Source organism: Tachysurus vachellii, chromosome 3, assembly GCF_030014155.1.
Source record: "Tachysurus vachellii isolate PV-2020 chromosome 3, HZAU_Pvac_v1, whole genome shotgun sequence".
Classification (NCBI taxonomy): Eukaryota; Metazoa; Chordata; class Actinopteri; order Siluriformes; family Bagridae; genus Tachysurus; species Tachysurus vachellii.
This window is the reverse complement of record NC_083462.1, coordinates 3,112,741-3,132,995: the sequence shown is the minus strand read 5'-3', so window position 1 is coordinate 3,132,995 and position 20,255 is coordinate 3,112,741. Positions and strand designations below refer to the sequence as shown.

At 41.4% G+C, this 20,255-nt stretch overlaps 2 protein-coding genes across 2 annotated transcripts in view; one reads left to right on the top strand and one right to left on the bottom strand.

Moving 5' to 3' along the window:
* Positions 1–20,255, top strand: part of jmjd8 (jumonji domain containing 8) — a 417,822-nt gene that overhangs the window by 141,011 nt on the left and 256,556 nt on the right. The gene's annotated exons all lie outside the window — the stretch shown is intronic.
* Positions 19,049–20,255, bottom strand: part of LOC132842592 (forkhead box protein K2-like) — an 8,252-nt gene continuing 7,045 nt past the window's right edge. Inside the window, exon 9 of the mRNA XM_060865335.1 lies at positions 19,049–20,255. This exon is cut by the window's right edge and continues 153 nt beyond it. Within this exon, the coding sequence (XP_060721318.1) occupies positions 20,218–20,255 (38 nt within the window). The 3' untranslated portion in view covers positions 19,049–20,217.

Sequence of the window (20,255 nt, the reverse complement as noted above, 5' to 3'; positions counted from 1 at the left end):
TAGAGTCATTACCCCAGTGTTTTTATTGAGCTCTATAGAGTTATTACCTCAGTGTCCTTAGTGAGCTCTATAGAGTTATTACCTGTGTTCTCACTGAGCACTAAAGAGTTTTTACCTCAGTGTTCTCACTGAGCTCTATAGAGTTATTACCTCAGTGTTCTCACTGAGCTCTATAGAGTTATTACCTCAGTGTTCTCACTGAGCTCTATAGAGTTATTACCTCAGTGTTCTTAGTGAGCTCTATAGAGTTTTTATCTCAGTGTTCTCACTAAGCACTAAAGAGGTTTTACCTCAGTGTGCTCACTGAGCCCTATAGAGTTATTACCTCAGTGTTCTCACTGAGCTCTATAGAGTTTTTACCTCACTGTCCTTAGTGAGCTCTATACAGTTATTACTTCAGTGTTCTCAGTGAGCTCTATAGAGTTATTACCTCAATGTTCTCAGTGAGCTCTATAGAGTTTTTACCTCAGTGTTCTCACTGAGCTCTATAGAGTTATTACCTCAGTGTTCTTAGTGAGCTCTATCGAGTTATTACTTCAGTGTTCTCAGTGAGCTGTATAGAGATATTTCCTCATTGTTCTCAGTGAGTTGTGTAGCGTTATTATGCGAGTGTTTTTAAACAAACTGTAGGTCAAACTTTGAATAAGAGATCTACTGTAAATAAAAAAAAGTTACAGACAGCTAATACATGGGGGGGGGGACTTAGCACATACTCAGAATAAACAGAATTAAAATAATTGTGTGGTGACGTTTTTATCTGTGATTTTTATTGAACATTCATGGAAGAAGCCTCCAATCTCAACACTTTTTATCTCTCTTTCTCTCTCCATGCTTTTCCACTTATCTGCTCCTTCCTTACATCTCTCCACTTTCACTGTCTCACTTTCTAACACACACACACACACACACACACACAAGCACACACAAATCCTTTAGCAACTATGATTAAGAGCCACAGTTAGTCGTTGTAATAACTTTTTACCCACAAGAAAATAAAATAAAAAACATGTGCCTTTCACTGCAGTAACTAACAACATGTTGACGGATCGGGTGAGCAGTTTATTAGTTAGAAATCAGCGATGCAAAACTACTGCAGTATTGTCATTTTTTCAGCCAGAATATTTTTTATAATTCTTATATTATCTGTACCTATAGATATACAATACTAGTATCGTTTATCAGTTTATCATCACTCTTACACTGAGGTTTTTAGATCTGAAAAAAGTGCACTTTAAAGTGTACAAGTGGAATGGCTCATTTGCCAGGGATTGTGGGTACTGGCAGTGGTCTGACTCTCTGAACTTGGTAAAAAGAGCTAGTGGTAAAAATAATCTACAATGGGTGCACTTGCTTTTAACATGACATACAGTAAGACATATGTTCCTCTTTGTGTGTGTGTGTGTGTGTGTGTGTGTGTGTGTGTGTGTGTGTGTGTGTGTGTGTTCAGTTTAGGGAGCAGTTCTATCTTTAAACTTCAGCACCAGATTTACACAGAAATCCCTCAATGGCCCGGAAACCTCAACTGGCTGACTAAATGGTCACTCTCTCTATCTCTCTCTCACACTCACACACAAGCGTGCACACACACACACACACACACACACACACACACACACACTTTAGATTTAAATAGCTACATTCTCTTGGTGTCCTTTTAAAACCTATGGTTTAGCAGTTAGCATGTAGCCTCATGCCTCCAGGGTTGGGGATTAGTTCCTGTCTCTACCCTGAGTGTGGAGATTGTATGTTCTCCAAGGGCTTCAGGGGTTTCCTAAGGGTTCTCTGATTCCCTTCCCCAGTCAGAAAACATGCATTGTAGGCTGACTGGTGTCTGTAAATGTGTGTGTGTGTGTGTGTGTGTGTGTGTGTGTGTGTGTGTGTGTGTGTGTGTGTGTGTGTAAGAGAGAGAGAGAGAGAGAGAGAGAGAGAGAGAGAGAGAGAGAGAGATCCACTCTGATGGGTTGGTCCCATCCAGACACCAGACTCCCTGTGTCCCTGTGTAGAATAAATGGTGCAATGTGGTAAGATGGAAGATAGATGATGAAGATGGTAATGATGTTGATGATGAAGATGAAGATAAACATATATGCAATAAACCGAAAATTCATGTCACTATGCTGAAACATAAATTAGTAGGTTTCTAAGCAACATCTGACACACACATTGTGAGGATTGCAGTGATGGAAGGCTGCTGTGTCTACAGTTGGAGTGAAGAGAGAAATTAACCATGGCAACAAGTGCTAAGTGCTCATGCATCATATTCATATTAGCAACTCAGAGAAAGATAAGAAGGAGAGAGAGAGAGAGAGGGAGAGAGGGAGGGAGAGAGAGAGAGAGAAAGAGAGAGAGAGAGAGAGAAGGTTATCTCAGTGTGTTAGTGGGAAAAATATCACAAAAATATCACACAATCCTGCTCTGTGTGTTATCACACACACACACACACACACACACACACACACACACATATATACAGCAACAGCATCAATACATTTTCATACAAAAAATTTTGACAGAAACACAGGAGAATTGTTCTGTTCAGTAATTTATCCAGACAATAAGGTGCCACACCAAGAATTTTGTGTTATTTCCCTGTCATAATGTGTGTGTGTGTGTGTGTGTGTGTGTGTGTGGCAGATGGCAACCCCAGAAGGACAAGGGAACACACTGTGTAGTGACGTATGTAGGTTCCCTTACACACTCACACACACACACACACACACACACACACACACACACACACACACACACACATACAGACAAAAACATGTTGTAGACCATTGAGTGTGTGTGTTGGTGTGTGGGTGTCACATATACGTGTATATTTATACACGTATATGTATACACACACACATGCACGCACGCGCACACAGAGTTCTATTGTAGTCATGCTGTTACTAGGTTCTTGAGCGGAAATCTTCACCGTGGGCAGTTAGTCTGTGTGTCTCCTGCCAAGTACCACTGTGTGTGTGTGTGTGTTTGTGTTGTTTTGTGTTTCCTGTGGTTATTTCTGTCAGAAGCAGTGAGGTGATTCTTATGAAGACAAACGAGCCCACACAACCCACATCACCAGAGAGAGAGATATGATTGTGGGATCATCAGATTGAGGTGGTTAAATGGATGTGTAGGATGTAGAAGAGGTCTGTGTGAATGTCTGTGTGTGTGTGGGCTGCAGGTTGATGTGCTATTTATTCTAAAGTGCTCTTAAAAGGATGTGAAATAGGAAACATCCACTGTGTGTGTGTGTGTGTGTGTGTGTGTGTGTGTGTGTGTGTGTGTGTATGTACGCGCGTGCATGCGTGTGTGTGTAAATAATTGCTCTCCTAAATTTCACTCAGTATGAATGATGATCACACTGTTGATTCGCACAGTGTTGATCCTGTGTGTGTTTGTGAAGTTACACACATAGGAAACACACATTTTCTGTGTGGTCATACACCATAACTGGCATCAGCAAACCTTCTGCTGAATGAACACGGTGAGATTAGCGTCCACTCATTAACGCTGCTATCGGATTGTGATTCAAATATAAACAGGGTGCCAAAACTTTAGCAGAGCCCTCCACATTAAGGCAGTAATCTTGCCTATTGAAAATGTATTAATGTGTACAATGAACTCACCTAAACTTCATGTTGAAGAATAAAAGATGGAGAAGTGTCAGTGTCCCATCAAAAGTCTTAAAATGATCGATATTAAACAATTAGCTTGAAAACAGCACCCTAAAAAGTGAACTGCCTTCCGATTGGAACACATTCTGTAAATGTTCTTTAAAATTACAATCATTAAAGCTAGTTAACCTGCTAGCATAACACAACCCTGTTGAGCAAAAGCTAGCATTCAAAGCTAGCTTGTGTGTGCTGTGTGATGGATTGGAGCTAGTCTAGATGCTAGCTGTCTTCTGTTGCTCACTTCCTGCCCATAAGCTAACCCTTTGGATTTGGACGCTTAAAATATAAAGTCGAACACAAGTCACTCGCAACCTTCAAATTGTTGCTAGGCAACTGCACCCTATAGACATCTCCTTGTTATTTCACTGGCTGATCTACACACACAGCTAGCACACGTCGGCTCAGAGAATGAATTTAATACAAATGATAGAAAGGAGCAGTGAAGGCAGAAACCTGTCTGAACAACCAAGAGGGTCAACATTTACGGCAGAAAAATTCGTGGAAAAAACCACTTTACACACCATAAAGACACTTAGCATCAGCTGCTAATCAGTGTGCTGTGGATTCTGTGGATTGGGAGATTTTAATGAGTTGAGTCAGAACTTACGACTTAAAACATAGTGAATAAGACAAGAGTGGGCCACTCATGAACATTATTTAATTTAATGTAATTATTTTATTTAATTATTGAAATAGTATTTATTATTAAATTATTTTATTCAATTACTATTATTTAATTTTATTTAATTTAATTTTATTTTATTTTGTGAAACATCACGCTGCAGTGCCACAGTCATCGAGAATAAAGGAATAAAGGAATGAATGCATTTCAGTGATTTATGTTTTAAGAAGGAATTAATGCACAACATATTCAAGATTTTCTTCAAATGAAACCAAGTGATGCATTTTCTGTAGTAGTAGTAGTAGTAGTAGTAGTAGTGTGTGTGCGTCCACAGTAGCAGTAAAATATGTGTGTGTGTGTTTGTGTGCGTGTGCGTGTGCGTGTGCGTGTGTGTGTGTGTGTGTGTGTGTGTGCATGATTTTTTCCCTCTCTAGGCAGTGGATTTGTTTCTCCCACAATGCTGCAGCCTCTGGTCTGGCTGTGTTCCTGCAAGGACTTCCTCTAACATAGGAACGCAATGTACAGCCAAGCAAGGAGTGTGTGTGTGTGTGTGTGTGTGTGTGTGTGTGTGTGTGTGTGTTTGTGTGTGTGTTTTGAATTCAGCAGACAACCATTTACTGATGGTTCTGTAAATGAGCCTTCGAGTTACAGTCTTGTGTGTGTGTGTGTGTGTGTGTGAGTGTGTGTTTTGAATTCAGCAGACAACCATTTACTGACAGTTCTGTAAATAAGCCTTCGAGTTACAGTCTTGTGTGTGTGTGTGTGTGTGTGTTAGAAAGAGAGAGAGAGAGAAAGAGAGAGAGAGAGAGAGAGAGAGAGAGAGAGAGAGATGCACAAAGGTGATTGAGCACTATATCACTGAGATCACAGCAAAGTTCCCTTTATCTCACTCTCCACCTGTCTCACTCTCCACCTGTCTCACTTCTTCTCCCTCCAGTTGCTGAATAATACAAAGCAAACACTGACCTACTTTTGCAGTCAGGGAACAAGCAAGAGAGAAAATCTGGAGTGGACTTAGGGAGAGGAGCACAGGGAAAGAGACAGGGACACATCCCAGAAAAAAACAAGAGATTGAGCAAGAAAGTATGAATGACATGAGACAGATCTGGGGCTTTCTGGGTCAAAATCTACTCGGATCAGTGGAGAACGTTCTGTGCCTGTTTATCTTCAACTGTGAAAGTACGAGAAGTTTGTGTGAAAGGTGTGGAATGAAGATTTAATTAATAAAAAAAAATTATTATTAAAAAAGCACCTGTCCAGCAGTTTTAAATGTCCATTTGAGAAACAATAGTAGCTTCAAGTTGCAGCTAACACCAATTAACACCAAGCACTAATCAGAGTGTAATCAGTTGTGAGTCACATGTTACGTGCTCTGATTCTAATAGTTTCATTCTCAGAACGATGAACGATGGTCTCTAAACACATGACAGGGTGAGATGGATCCACAGGCATGTTTTTTAGAAAGTGGGGATCTGAAGAAATGTTGGACCACATGAGAGAGGATCAGAGGAATCACCACAGATAAACGTTTGTAAATCAGATAAACTGATTGTCAGAGCAAACGTCATTTGTTGCTGAAATCACAGCTTTGTGGTGGCACACAATGTACAATCATCTGGATTAAATGAGGAGCTGATTGTGTGTGTTTGTGTGTGTTTGTGTGTGTGTGATCCAATTCCACTGAGTTTGTCTCTCCATCTCTTCTTTCTCGCTATAATGTGATTAAATCCTTAACCACCAGAGTCAGGAGGCCCTCTACTCTCCTTCTCTTCTTCTCTTCTCTCCTCTCCATCTCTCTGTGAGGAATGTACATCATTCAGCTCTTCTCTTTCTGATCCACTCCCTCTATCTATCTATCTATCTATCTATCTATCTATCTATCTATCTATCTATCTATCTATCTATCTATCCTTGACTTATTCACAATGATCAGTCTCTCTACCTGTCCCCATCCTTGTCACTTCTACAAGCTGCTGTTGATCCTGAAAATTTTTTGGTATTTGTTAGGACTTGATAAACTGATAGCACGTTTGCCTCACACCTCCAGGGTTGGGGGTTTGATTCCCGCCTCCGCCTTGTGTGTGTGGAGTTTGCATGTTCTCCCCGTGCCTCGGGGGTTTCCTCTGGGTACTCCGGTTTCCTCCCCCAGTCCAAAGACATGCATGGTAGGTTGATTGGCATCTCTGGAAAATTGTCTGTAGTGTGTGATTGCATGAGTGAATGAGAGTGTGTGTGTGCCCTGTGATGGGTTGGCACTCCGTCCAGGGTGTATCCTGCCTTGATGCCCGATGACGCCTGAGATAGGCACAGGCTCCCCGTGACCAGAGAATAGTTCGGATAAGCGGTAGAAAATGAATGAATGAATGAATGATAAACATTGTGGACGGGGCCTCGTTTGAGCTTTCTTTGTGATGTTACAACATTAGAGCCACATCATTCAAACAATCACAAACTATATGCTGATGCCTCAAAAACTAGATCATTTGTCAGACTGTTGGAAATGGTTGTTCTAATCCCACTAAAGCTGTTAGCAAGTGAGCTTACTATTAAAGATGGAGGAAGGTTAGAATTAGAGATTTTATTGGAATCTGGTACACACTGATATTGCAGTGTGAAAGCAGTGAAAGAGAGTTTTCTCCAGACCAAGCTCAGTGCAGTGTGCTCCATGTAATGGTTTCCATTAAACTCTCAGTAACTGTAATGGTTTCCATTAAACTCCTCTGGGAATGATAATAGTTTCCATTAGACTCTGTTAGGTACTGTAATGGTTTCCATTAGATTCCTGAAGACAGTTATTACTGAGTTTCTGGTTACTATTAAACATCACTAAACCACAAAAACCATTAGGAAGAAGACATTCCATTACAGACCATTAGACTCACCTTCAAACCCATTAGAATTTTTTCTTTTTTGTAAAAATCAGGATGAATTATAGTAGAAAGAAACACCTATTACTTACTTTTGGCAGATTTCCCCCTCTAAGACGAGCCAAGCTGATATTCTGAGGTGATTGTTTAGTCTATTCATTGTTTCCTGCGAATGCTAACTAGATCTGATAAACTAAGCTGACAGGATTTCCGAAGTAGTTATTGTTCATTTAATAATATTTACGTATAATGCTAGTGAGCTAACCTGAGCTAATCTGGCAGAAATCCAGAGAGAATTATGTTTATGTTAACAATCTTTACTAATAATGCTAACTAGCTAGCTAACATGAGGTAAACTCTGAGGATTTTTGAGGTGATAAGTTTAAAGATCTGTACTAGGCAGCTAGCTATCATGCTAATGCCACCCAGGAAGCTAACAAACAAATCTGACAGGATTTCTGAGAGGATTGTGTTTGTTACTGCTAATGCTAGAAAGAATGTACTAACCTGACAGAAGTTCTAAGAAAACTCTTTTTATTTTGATCTTAAAGTTAATTTTGCTACCCTGAGAAGTCTGAATGGTGGATTTTCGTGCACAAAGACACTCCTGTGTATGTTGGGGAGTATTACAGAACATCAGCAGAAAGGGTTTCAAATGAGTTTTTGCTAAATGAAGAAAGCAAATGTTCCTGAGCCTCGGTGTTATGTGTTTTTATAAGAAGGTCTTTATGACTCAACACCAAACAACCTTCAAACATTTCTCCAGCCGTGGCTCCTGAATGAAAACATGGAAAGGTGAATAGGAGAGATTGAGAGTAATCACAGGCGCTGTCTCTGTTCATCCACACGGAGTGCGTCAGCAGCTGGAACACATTTTACTGAGCACAAAAAGATGAATCAACATCCTCGGCAGGGATCCGAGATGAAGCCGAGACGTCCTCATGAAGTCACACAATAGCATAAAGCTATAATAAATTCAAACACACACAGGCTGTTAGTAATAATGTACTGCATAACAGACACTTCACACATTAAAGATACGTGTCTCATATCTGACTGCAAAGTGTCCATAAAAATACAATACAAGTAATGTTTTGATTTGGAATTTATAAAATAAATTAAGTAAAAAAAATTAAAAATAAAGTAAAAAATAAGAAGCCCACAGTATGTAAATCTGTGATCTGAGCTGCACATAAAGGGTTACAAAGACAGAACGTAAAGGAGAAAAGGAAAACAAGAGGCAGAAGAAAAGAAGAGGATCAAGGAAAGAGAGAGAGATCTGATTATTCACGCATGAAGGACATAACCGAGAGATCTTTTCTGAACAGCCACTCACTGTAATTAAGTTAAACAGACAGGTTGTGTAAGAGATAGAAAGACAGATGGACAGAGAGAGAGAGATAGACAGATGGGCAGTTAGAGAGAGAGACAGACAGATGGATACAGACAAAGTCACAGAAAGAGAGAGAGACAGAGAGAGAGAGAGAAAAGCTTAAAGCATACTGATAATTATAATGAAATAAGAAGGATACCACAAGTGCAACAGTTTGATAAAGTGCCATTGAATCATTCAGGTGTCTCACTGTGTCTTTGCTGTGTTTTACTGTGTCTCGTTATGTCTCACTCAGTCTCACTGTAGTTGTGTGTCTTACTGTCACATTGTCTTACTGTGTCTTGTTTTGTCTCGTTATATCTCACTGTCTCGCTATATCTCACTATGTCTTACTGTGTCTTGTTGTGTCTCACTGTCTCTCTATATCTCGCTATGTCTCACTGTGTCTCACAATATCTCACTGTTTCTTATTGTGTCTCGTTGTATCTCGTTGTGTCTCACAGTAACACTCGAATCAAGAATCAGGAGTATAACAGTGATCGAAGTTTTTGTGAAGCAGATAGCGGTTCGTAAACAACAGACAGAAAAGGGCTGTGATTGGCTGTTTCTCATGTCAGTCAAATGAGCTCTTAATATAAAAGTTGACTGTTTTTGGACAAATTTACTGATAAAATTTTGCTAAATTGTTGGAAGTCTGACTAGTGTTTTACTTTTGTCCCAAATCTTTTAAATGCAACCCAGTTAACGAAGAAATGTGACCAAAACAAACAAACAAATAAACGTAAAAAATAAATGTTGTCATGAAAACGTTGTCGACGATAAACAGCGACATTTCGGGTCATCTGAGTTGTAATTACACAAACACTCTCACTGTTATAACGAAGCTGTGTTACTGGATCTTCAGGAATCATGAGGAAACCCACAGGCTGTGGGTACAGTAACATGCAGCATGAAGGCAAACAAGAACATCACATTGAACATGAACATCACTAGCTCTGTCTTAAATGTAAATCTATTCAGTATAAAAGCACAATGGAATTAAAATTAGCGCTCTCCTGTCCTAGTTTTATCCCAGTTACCAGAATAGATTTAATTTTTTTCTAAGTTAAAAAAATACTTTACTTTATGTTAAGAAGAGAAGACATGAAAATATCCGTCATCCAAGATTAACACTGGAACGGACTGCTAAACATATACACAAAGTTATTTAAAAGCTGGCTAACATATTAAAAATCCAGATTTAAACCTGCTGCTAACTTTAGTTCTTCTGCCTTGATCACAGGGCAGAAATAGCACGGCTAATGCTATTAGCGCAGTGTGTATATACAGACATCTGCCAGGCAAACAGGCTTAGCTGACAAGCAGACCGAGTTTAAATCACTCTCGCAGGGTCACAAGCTGTAAGAGTCATGACACGTTTATTTATAATGTGTATTTAAAACACCACACAGGCTGCTAAAGGGCTAAACAATACAATTCATAACTAAAGAAATAATGATATAGAGAGAAGACATTATAAAATTAACAAAAAAACAAGAGAATATACAAACTCTATAACTATAGCTAAAGTTTAAAACACTTGACATGTATAAGACAAAGTACATGCCTAGCTAGAAAATTTGATCTCGTTCTTTTTAACTTTTGCTTTATTCTTTTACTTTTATACTTTCTGAACAAAATGAAACTTCTAAGCTAGCCAGCTAGCTATCTGACTTGTCTATGGCATAAACAAATATAAACAGATTTATGAAAGATGGAAAGGTTCATTTAAATAATTCTGTCTCCATCTAAAGAGAACATAGACTGAAATTGAGAGTCCAGTTAGTCCAGGTGCTTTAGTGAGGTGGCAGGAGAACAGAGTAAACTGTTAGCTCAAACACTTCAAGAATAACGTAAGATACTGATGTAGATGGTGGAACTGCAGAAAGACAGCAACATGAGCTAAAGGTTCTTAAATGAAACGGATGTGTGGTATGATGATGAGGTGGAACTAGTGCGTGCTGTTACGCTTAAACACAGTGTTCTCCTGGGTCCAACTGCAGAAAAATAACATCTGTATATGTGAGAAAGGAGCCTCAGAAACACCTGAGAATCAAAGCTCCGTCTAACAGTTTGCTCTAAAATGGAAGCTGGTTCTTGCTCTGTGGCATCTGTGCAGCAGGTGAGGAGAAAACTGACCTGCTGCTCATCTACAAACCTGCTCACTTTCCAGACTCTCATAAGGAAACGTTGCCATGGCGATGTGCCTAAAAACACTGAAACACACATGCAGAACAGGAAGTGCTACACGGAAAACCGTCTGCTGGAGCTCCGGTCATGGATTTTACCTTTGAGAATCTTGGTCAAATGATAGAATGTGGATTCGGAGATGGTCACATGAGGCGATGTTAAACAAAATAAACACTCGGCTTCACAGCATGACACTGAAACTATTATCATACCAGGAATGTACCAGAACAGGAATTAATCATACCAGGAATTCTTCATACCATTCCACCTCAGCACACACACACACACACACACACACACCTCATTACTCTCACTGTGGGTTCACTAAAGAAAAAAGACAAAAGGAGTAAAAGCTAAACACACACTCCTCATGCTGGTTGTCAAGATGCATCACTCTGTGGAGCTGTTAGCGTTTCCTTGGGAACTGCACAGAGACACGTCCATCCTGAGCTCTGTGTGTGTGTGTGTGTGTGTGTGTGTCCAAAATGTCCAGCTTACAAAGCCAGTGAACAGTGACCCTGAAGGATTAGCTTTAGAAAGTCAGATGGTTGAATTAAAATGGAACATGCTAAACACAAGACACTACACACTATATTCTGTGCTAAAACAACCGTTATACACAATATTCTACTAATTATTACTATGTTCTATGCACTGTGCTGTACACGATATACAACACTATACACTGTACTTTAAACTACACACACTGCACAGAGACTTTAAACCAATTCAATTCACTCACTCACTCATCTTCTATCGCTTATCCGAACTACCTCGGGTCACGGGGAGCCTGTGCCTATCTCAGGCGTCATCGGGCATCAAGGCAGGATACACCCTGGACGGAGTGCCAACCCATCACAGGGCACACACACACACACACTCTCATTCACTTACACAATCACACACTACGGACAATTTTCCAGAGATGCCAGTCAACCTACCATCTTTGGACCGGGGGAGGAAACCGGAGTACCCGGAGGAAACCCCCGAGGCACGGGGAGAACATGCAAACTCCACACACACAAGGTGGAGGCGGGAATCGAACCCCCATCCCTGGAGGTGTGAGGAGAACGTGCTAACCACTAAGCCACCATGCCCCCAATTCAATTCAAGTCAGGTTTATTTGTATAACGCTTTTTCGACAATGTCTCAAAGCAGCTTTACATGATATAAACATGTTATTATAAAGAATAATATAAAGATTAATATAATACAAAATTCAAGATTAATATTAGATCTATTTAAATGTGTTTGTTTTTATCCCCAATGAGCAAGTCTGAGGTGACTCAGGTGATTGTGGGGAGGAAAAACTCCCTTAGATGGTAAAGGAAGAAACCTTCAGAGGAACCAGACTCAAAGGGGAACCTCATCCTCATCTGGGTGACACTGGGGGTGTGATTATAAATATACAGTCTGATAAATGCTGTATTGATGAAGAGGTTGTTGTCCTCAAACCACATGGAGTTCAGATCTCCTCTTTGGTATAGCAGAGTCTAACTGGAGCTGGTAGATCTGTAGATGCCTCAGGATTCTCACAGAGTCGCCTTCATCTTAGTGGAGGTTAGAAGACTAGTTAGATACATGGGAGCTAAACCATTAAGAGCCTTGTACGTAAGTACATCTCTCTAAATTGACATTGAAGTGTAAGAGCTTATGTGTACTGGTTTTTGTACCGATAAATAATTGTACTAGAATTATTCACTAGGTCAGATGCTCTCTCTCTCTCTCTCTCTCTCTCTCTCTCTCTCTCACACACACACACAGGGTTTCAGAATAGAAGGAAGTCCTCACATTTCCCCGTAAGCCTGAATGATTCTGGAGAAATTAAACATCCTGATCATAAACAGGTCAGAACGTCTGGAATGCAGAAGCGCTTATAATGCAGGACTATGCTAGCAGAATCAGTGCACAAAACAGATCCACTGCCATGCCTCACATGCCACAGTGTGCCACGCCCTGGTGTGATCTGTCCTCCTGATCGTGAGATGCAGTAATGTCGGTGATCATGTGCTCAAGTGCAGAGCAATCCAACTGAAATCCAAAAATCCGACATAAAGACATCATGTCTGTTTATTTTTAATCTAAAGGCCATCAGAATCAGAGGCAGACCTACTGTAGCATGGAACAGATTCATGGCTGAGCCAAAGAGCGAAGTATTTAAATAAGTGCATATCATACGTACTGTAAAGACTGAAGACGTTATTGTTTATGACATAATTACTATAGAGTTACATCATCCATATTACAGCTGCCTGAATCATCGCTAAACAAATTTGTTTTGTTTACATTAGCCCCAAATCCTGACTGAGCTAGCTAGCTGCTCAGACTGCTGTTACATCAGCAGTGTTTATTAAAGGGATAGTGTGTGAAAGCATTTCCTAGGTCATGGGGTCACAGAAGGACAAATCTGTCAACACTGACAGCTGATTAACAACACACGGGTTTTAAATCTGTCCAACTGATTTAACTGTTATTGTGCGACCGGACCTGAAACGAAGCTCCTCCCCCGGTGAACCTACATCTGCATTTGCATCTCAAACCTGATTGGCTCGTATATGTTATGACACGCTTTACCTCAGCACTGTGACCTGATTGATTCATTTTCTACACCAGCAGCTCTGTTATCATTTTTATAGTAACAGTAACAGCTCATTCACAGAGACCTTTACACCATCCACAAAAACACACAAATAATAAATAACAAGAAATAACTAAATAATAAAAAAAACATGAGTTTTGTGTTTTTTACTGTATCATGTATTGTAAGTAGGCTGAAACATCATTTTTATTTAATACAGTTTAATTACTCTCTCACACACACACACACACTCACAAATCCATATGTAGATGCATGTATACAGTTCAAACACACACATTTCTCGTCTCGTCTCAGGACATTGTGTACATTTTTTGCAGAGATGTAAAAAAATTGAGCTAGAGAGAAAATAAAAAGGTGATATTCAGATAATAGAAATATAATATAAGGATAATAGAGAGATGAAGAGAGAAATAGAAATTTGGAACGGTTTGTGCTTCTACAGAAGGAAGAGACAAACGGGTGAGAGACAGATGGGTGAGAGACAGACGGGTGAGAGACAGACAGGTGACAGACAGACATTTGAGAGACTGGTGAGAAACAGACTGGTGAGAGACAGACCGGTGAGAGACAGACCAGTGAGAGACAGACCGGTGAGAGACAGACAGGTGAGAGACAGACCGGTGAGAGACAGACAGGTGAGAGACAGACCAGTGAGAGACAGACAGGTGAGAAACAGACAGGTGAGAGACAGACAGGTGAGAAACAGACTGGTGAGAGACAGACAGGTGAGAGACAGACAGGTGAGAAACAGACAGGTGAGAGACAGACAGGTGAGAGACAGACAGGTGAGAAACAGACTGGTGAGAGACAGACAGGTGAGAGACAGACAGGTGAGAAACAGACAGGTGAGAGACAGACAGGTGAGAGACAGACAGGTGAGAAACAGACTGGTGAGAGACAGACAGGTGAGAGACAGACAGGTGACAGACAGACGGTGAGAGACAGACAGGTGACAGACAGACAAGTGAGAGACAGACCGGTGAGAGACAGACAGGTGACAGACACACAGGTGAGAGACAGACAGGTGAGAGACAGACAGGTGAGAGACAGACCGGTGAGAGAGAGACAGGTGATAGACAGACAGGTGAGAGACAGACAGGTGACAGACAGACAGGTGAGAGACAGACCGGTGACAGACACACAGGTGAGAGACAGACCGGTGAGAGACAGACAGGTGACAGACAGACAGGTGAGAGACAGACAGGTGATAGACAGACAAGTGAGAGACAGACCGGTAAGAGACAGACCGGTGAGAGACAGACAGGTGAGAGACAGACTGGTGAGAGACAGAAAGGTGACAGACAGACAGGTGAGAGACAGACCGGTGAGAGACAGACAGGTGAAAGACAGACAGACTGACAGACAGACTGATAGACAGACAGAGATGGTCACAGTCACAGAGAGACTGCATTATACTAGAGCTGTGGGTCTGTGTATTTATTAACACTGTCAAGCCAATAAAACTCTTTTAACTGAAACTGAATTGAGAGACAGACAGATGGTGTGTGTGTGTGAGAGAGAGAGAGAGAGAGAGAGAGAGAGAGAGAGAGAGAGAGAGAGAGAGAGAGAGAGATGTGTGTAAGGCATTCAGCAGTCAGATCTCATTATATACACTACATGCTCCACAAAGACTGGGTTCTCAGCTGCACAGTGCCACATGGTGGCCACACACACACACACACACTATTAGGGCATGCTGCTAAGCTGCAGTCGTTAGCAAAGTGCCACTAGTCTCCATTAGGAGTGGGTTATTCTGACTGACTGAACATTTCACAGTAGTAAAGACAAACTGTCTGTCTGTCTGTCTGTCTGTCTATCAGCCTGTCTGTCAGTCTGTCTGTCTGTCTGTCTCATTGCTCACACACCCTCGTCTGTGTGCGCATGTTCCTTATGTACAGGCTGGCTCCTAAATAATAAAGCTGTCAGTCTTGTCTGTGTGTGTGTGTGTCGCCTCTGCTGTTTGTAATTAATGGAAGCGGTGACATGAAGATTTATCACTAATGAATAAATAATGTCAACAGAGTCACTGATCCAACATATAAATGTCAACAATAACACCATATTTATGTTGCTCATTATTTCTCTAAACTTGTCTTTTCAAAAAAAGACTCATTTACAAAACCAAGCACAATCTACAGCAACAAGACAAACTGTCAGGAATAATCATCGATTATTTACTCAATATAATCATCAACATGTGTCCTGACTTCTGAAGTCTGTAAAATTCTTCTAGGAAATTTCAGTGACAATCACTGTGTTCAGACAGTAACTTAAATTAGCATTAACACCGTTAGCGTGACATCATACACCTCACTAACAGCAGCGAAGAAGAGTGAAAATAGCACGACGACACTCAGACACACACTCCATCATCGACCCAAAAGTGTAAAGTGGTACGAAGGAGGGACGTAAAGGAGGAGATCAGTGTTGGTCAGAGGAACAAACAAACACCAGCGTCCAGGTGACACTGATTCCAAACAGACGGGTTAGTGTTTCTGACATTAACACACTGTACACTGTAACATTAACATTGTTAACCACAGACACTGATCTGAAACAACACCTTCATTAACATGTCCAAGCTTCTTCATCAGGTTCACAACAGGTGTTTACTCCAGGAGAGTTCAGGAAGCTGTCAGTGTTGAATTGATGTGAAGTTATTTTGACTCGTGCATCACTGCAGGTGGAGTTGAGTCATATTTTAACCAACATCATCTGGGTTCTCGTGATAAACGTCTCATCAGCTGGGAGCAGTTTGGCAGCCTTTAGACACGTTAATGAAAGTGAGCTGGATCTCAGAACTCGTTGTCATGGTCAGGGAATTTGAGGAATTGGGTTTGGTGCTTAGTTAGCATTTAATTAAGTACACGTCTTCGTATATATACGTCGAATCGCATTGAACTCGAAGCGGATTGGACGCTATGTCCACGCCTTCGGGTCGATTCTCGTGTTATTGTGCCTTTCATTCAGCTCTTTAGCCTACAGCTATACCTCATTTAAACTTTCCATTAGTGTTTACCTGAGCTAACCTCAATGTCTGTCATACACACTCACACACACACACATACACACACACACACGAACACACACACACACAAACTGCCAGCCTGGCAATGACAGACACACACACAGCCAATAAGTCCAACAAACAGTGTACACACACACACACACCGCTCTTCCTGAAGATCATGTGAGGTAATTGATCGAATGATAGTTTACCTCATTTAACCTTCTAATGTCAACAGGAACAGCTTTCAGTAGACCATCTCCTGTATCCAGGATTCATTCAACCCTTTTAGCAATTTATTAAATACATCTTTAATAAAAACAAACAGCAAACATCATTCGCTCGGCTCCTCTGAGACACTTAACCCCTCATGTCGTAATTTTCCTCCATGACATAAATAAAGATAGTTTCCAGCTCGGTCGGATGTGTTATTGTTACTCCACCAAGTTGAAAGCATTCAGCTGAGATTGTGTCTGTTTAATTTTACGGTTGGTCACTGAGGACAGCTGGATTAACCCCAGGGTCAGCCATCTTCTCCTCCTGTTCAACAGATCCTGCAGTTTGTACCGAATCACACGATCCGGTCTGAACACAATCAGAACCTCTCTCAACACCAAGTCTGCTTCAGCTAGGGGTCGAGTCATTCCATACATCTACCCAGTGACCTGCTCCGAGAATCAGGAGTCTGGACATGGAAGTGGAGAAAACACCAAAACTCTAGAGGCAGCTGTTAAACCAGTGAGTCGAAATGCTTTCTTGTAGGATTCTGCACCTTCATAGACGTTAATGTTTAAGATCACAGCCAGTTACAACAAGCTGAGCTGCAATTTGCAGCCTTCTGATAAATAAAGAGAGCTGGTTTCATAGATCATATTTTCATGGCCATGGAATCTGTGGAACTCGGTTTGGAGCTTTGCTCACGTTCAGTTAAACGTGTCACAACAGAGAATGACTAATACACTACTTCCTATATGCAAATAATCAGACTGAGCTCAAAGCGGATTGGACGTCTGTCTGCCCTCCTTCGCATCCATCCGCAATAGTTCTGTTTGTTTGTGGTTTTCATGCCGTTCAAGCTCTTTGGCCTACATCTTTACCTCATGTGCACTTTACCTGAGATAACCTCTGAACACACACATACACACACACACACACACACACACACACACTCCAGCCCCAGACAGGACTGAGAGCTTTATTATTTAGGAGCCAGCCTGTACATAATGAACATGCACACACAGACGAGGGTGTGTGAGCAATGAGACAGACAGACAGACAGACAGACAGACAGACAGACAGTTTGTCTTTACTACTGTGAAATGTGCAGTCTCAGAATAAACCACTACTAATGGAGACTAGTGGCACTTTGCTAACGACTGCAGCTTAGCAGCATGCCCTAATAGTGTGTGTGTGTGTGTGTGTGTGTGTGTGTGTGTGTGTGTGTGTGTGTGTGTGTGTGTGTAAATAAAAAGACAGACAGAAAGGTGTGTTGGAGGAAACCTGCTGATTGGTCAGCTGCTGTGACATCAGTGATGACATCACGACTGGAATACCACGTCTTCACCAGCGTGTTATCGTGTTGATGTAAAAGTCACGTTTCTCACTTCACTTTAATCTGAAATGGTCTAAAACGTACAACACTGCAGACTGCTGTGAGCACAGAAAAGCATGGAACGGTGGGAAAAAAAGAAGAGCAAGAAGAATGAGAAATATCACTCAGTTTCCTGCACACACACACACACACACACACACACACAGGTGTGAGGATGCATTCGCTTTATTTTCTGGTGTTTTACTCCGGTGTTCTGTTGGTCTCCAGGGCAACACCTCCCACGTCTGTGTGCTGAAGAGATGTGTTCACACACACACACACACACACACCTTACTGTCTCTGGCCATAAGGGACACACACACAGAGCCGTGTCTGCACACAGGGAACAGAAAGTGGATGAAATTCCTATATTTATGTTAGAAAGCTAAACCTCAGGCCACGTCTCATTCGATTCCACTTAAACACACACTCGTTTGCTCCAGCTTTTGTTTCCTGCGTGTTGAGCTAATGTCAGAAATGGGGTTTGATCCACTGCGGCTTCTGTTTGTTAAACAATAGAAATAATATGTAGATCTGCTACAGACAAACAGATGATGATGATGATGATGATGATGATATCCACATGATGGACCGGTCTTTATCAGTACACTTTATGAACCCATAACACAACTGAGCAGGTCAGCATCACTCACTCATTACGAAATAATCTGGAAGATTATTTTATGTGGTTAGGGGGAGGAGTTACTTTTAATAAAATAAAATAAAAATAACAATAATAACCAAATGAGAGGAATAATAACCAAACCACTGGAGAGCCGTCAGCATATTTCTGGGTTTCTACTGCCCCCTGGTGGTCATGAGAATTGCCACGACACATAAGACAGGGCGTGTTATTACATCATAACATCTCTCAGCCAATCAGGTTCTAATGAATAAAAAACAGGCAGTTTTTTCTACCAGTGTAGAAGATTTCAGTACATCTCTATATTCAACTGCTTCCACTCCTCCATCCCTTCCTCTTCTACCTCTCCAACCCTCAGCTCCATCTTTCTCCCCCCAGTTCGTTCTCTTCTCCATCCCACTTTCCTGACTGTGATGAGTGTGTGCTTTCTCTTCCCTCTCAGATGAATGAGTGTTAAGTGTCTGTGAAGGAAACACATGGAGGCAGAAGAGCTGAAGGGTTTAAATTAATTTATATATATATATAAAAAAAGCATTTTCCCAGAACAGTGATCTTTTTTTCTTCTTTATCCGTATTTGCGTCCTTGGGAACACGTACAATCGACTGGTGACGAGATCGGAGCAGAACGATCCGACTGAAACACACGGAGTCGGTGATGGACAACCTGCAGGCTGGAGGGCGGGGCTTACATCCTGTAGCTCGACTCCTACGTCCTTAAAGGACTCGACGCCTTGCCTTCTGCACAGAGCCTGTTGAGTGAAGCGGCCTGAGCAGAGAGGAAGACCCACACGGGAGAGAGACGCGGATGTGGACGTGTCTAGCTGCCGTCTTCAGTTCCGGGCTCGAGTGTGTTTATTGTTATTAGCACATTATCGGCAGCGTCGTATTTAGTTTTGTATAATCACATCTTTTACATATGAAAATAAGAAAAGAGGCTCGGACTCGACAGGGTGGAAACGGACACTTATTCGTTATATATAGACAGAAATCTTTATAGAAAAAAAAACAAAAAAAAAATCCTATTTGAACAGGAAAAAAAAAGAAAAGAATTTTCCTAAAGGAACGTGAAGTCGGGTGAAGTCCAGGATCCTCCACGGCTGGTCTGTAGGACTAATAAATCTCTATAAACGTCCACAAATTACACAAAAAAGCAAAAAATGTGCTCCACATAAGAAAATACTGCATATCTCACTGTGTCAGGTGTGTGTGTGTGTGTGTGTGTGTGAGGGCTTAGCTGCCAGGAGGAGTTGATCCCTTATGTTGGCCGTCTCTGGTGAGTGGCGTTACAGATGAGCCAAAGTGTGGAATGTGGAGGAGAAGATTCAGGAAAGTGTGTGTGTGCGCGCACGCGCGTGTGTGTGTGTGTGTGTGTGCGCGCATGCAAATATACAGGTTACTGCAGAACAGTGTGTGTATATTTTAGCGCTGCTGGGTGACATGATATCTGTTGTTGCTGCGCTGTGTAGCACCATACAGCAGGAGGGGGAGGAGCCTGTGAGTGGGTGGGGTTTTACTCCAGAGCATTCAATAGGATTTTTTGCTTTGTATTGAACAGTCGGTAACGGACATGACACCTCACACACACATTCACACAGAGAGAAATGAATAAGATGAACAGAAAGATGTGGAGCTTTTGAGAAAGGGCGGGCTCATGTTAATGCCTAGTCTTGATTGACAGCAGTGGGCGTGTTCTTTTCAA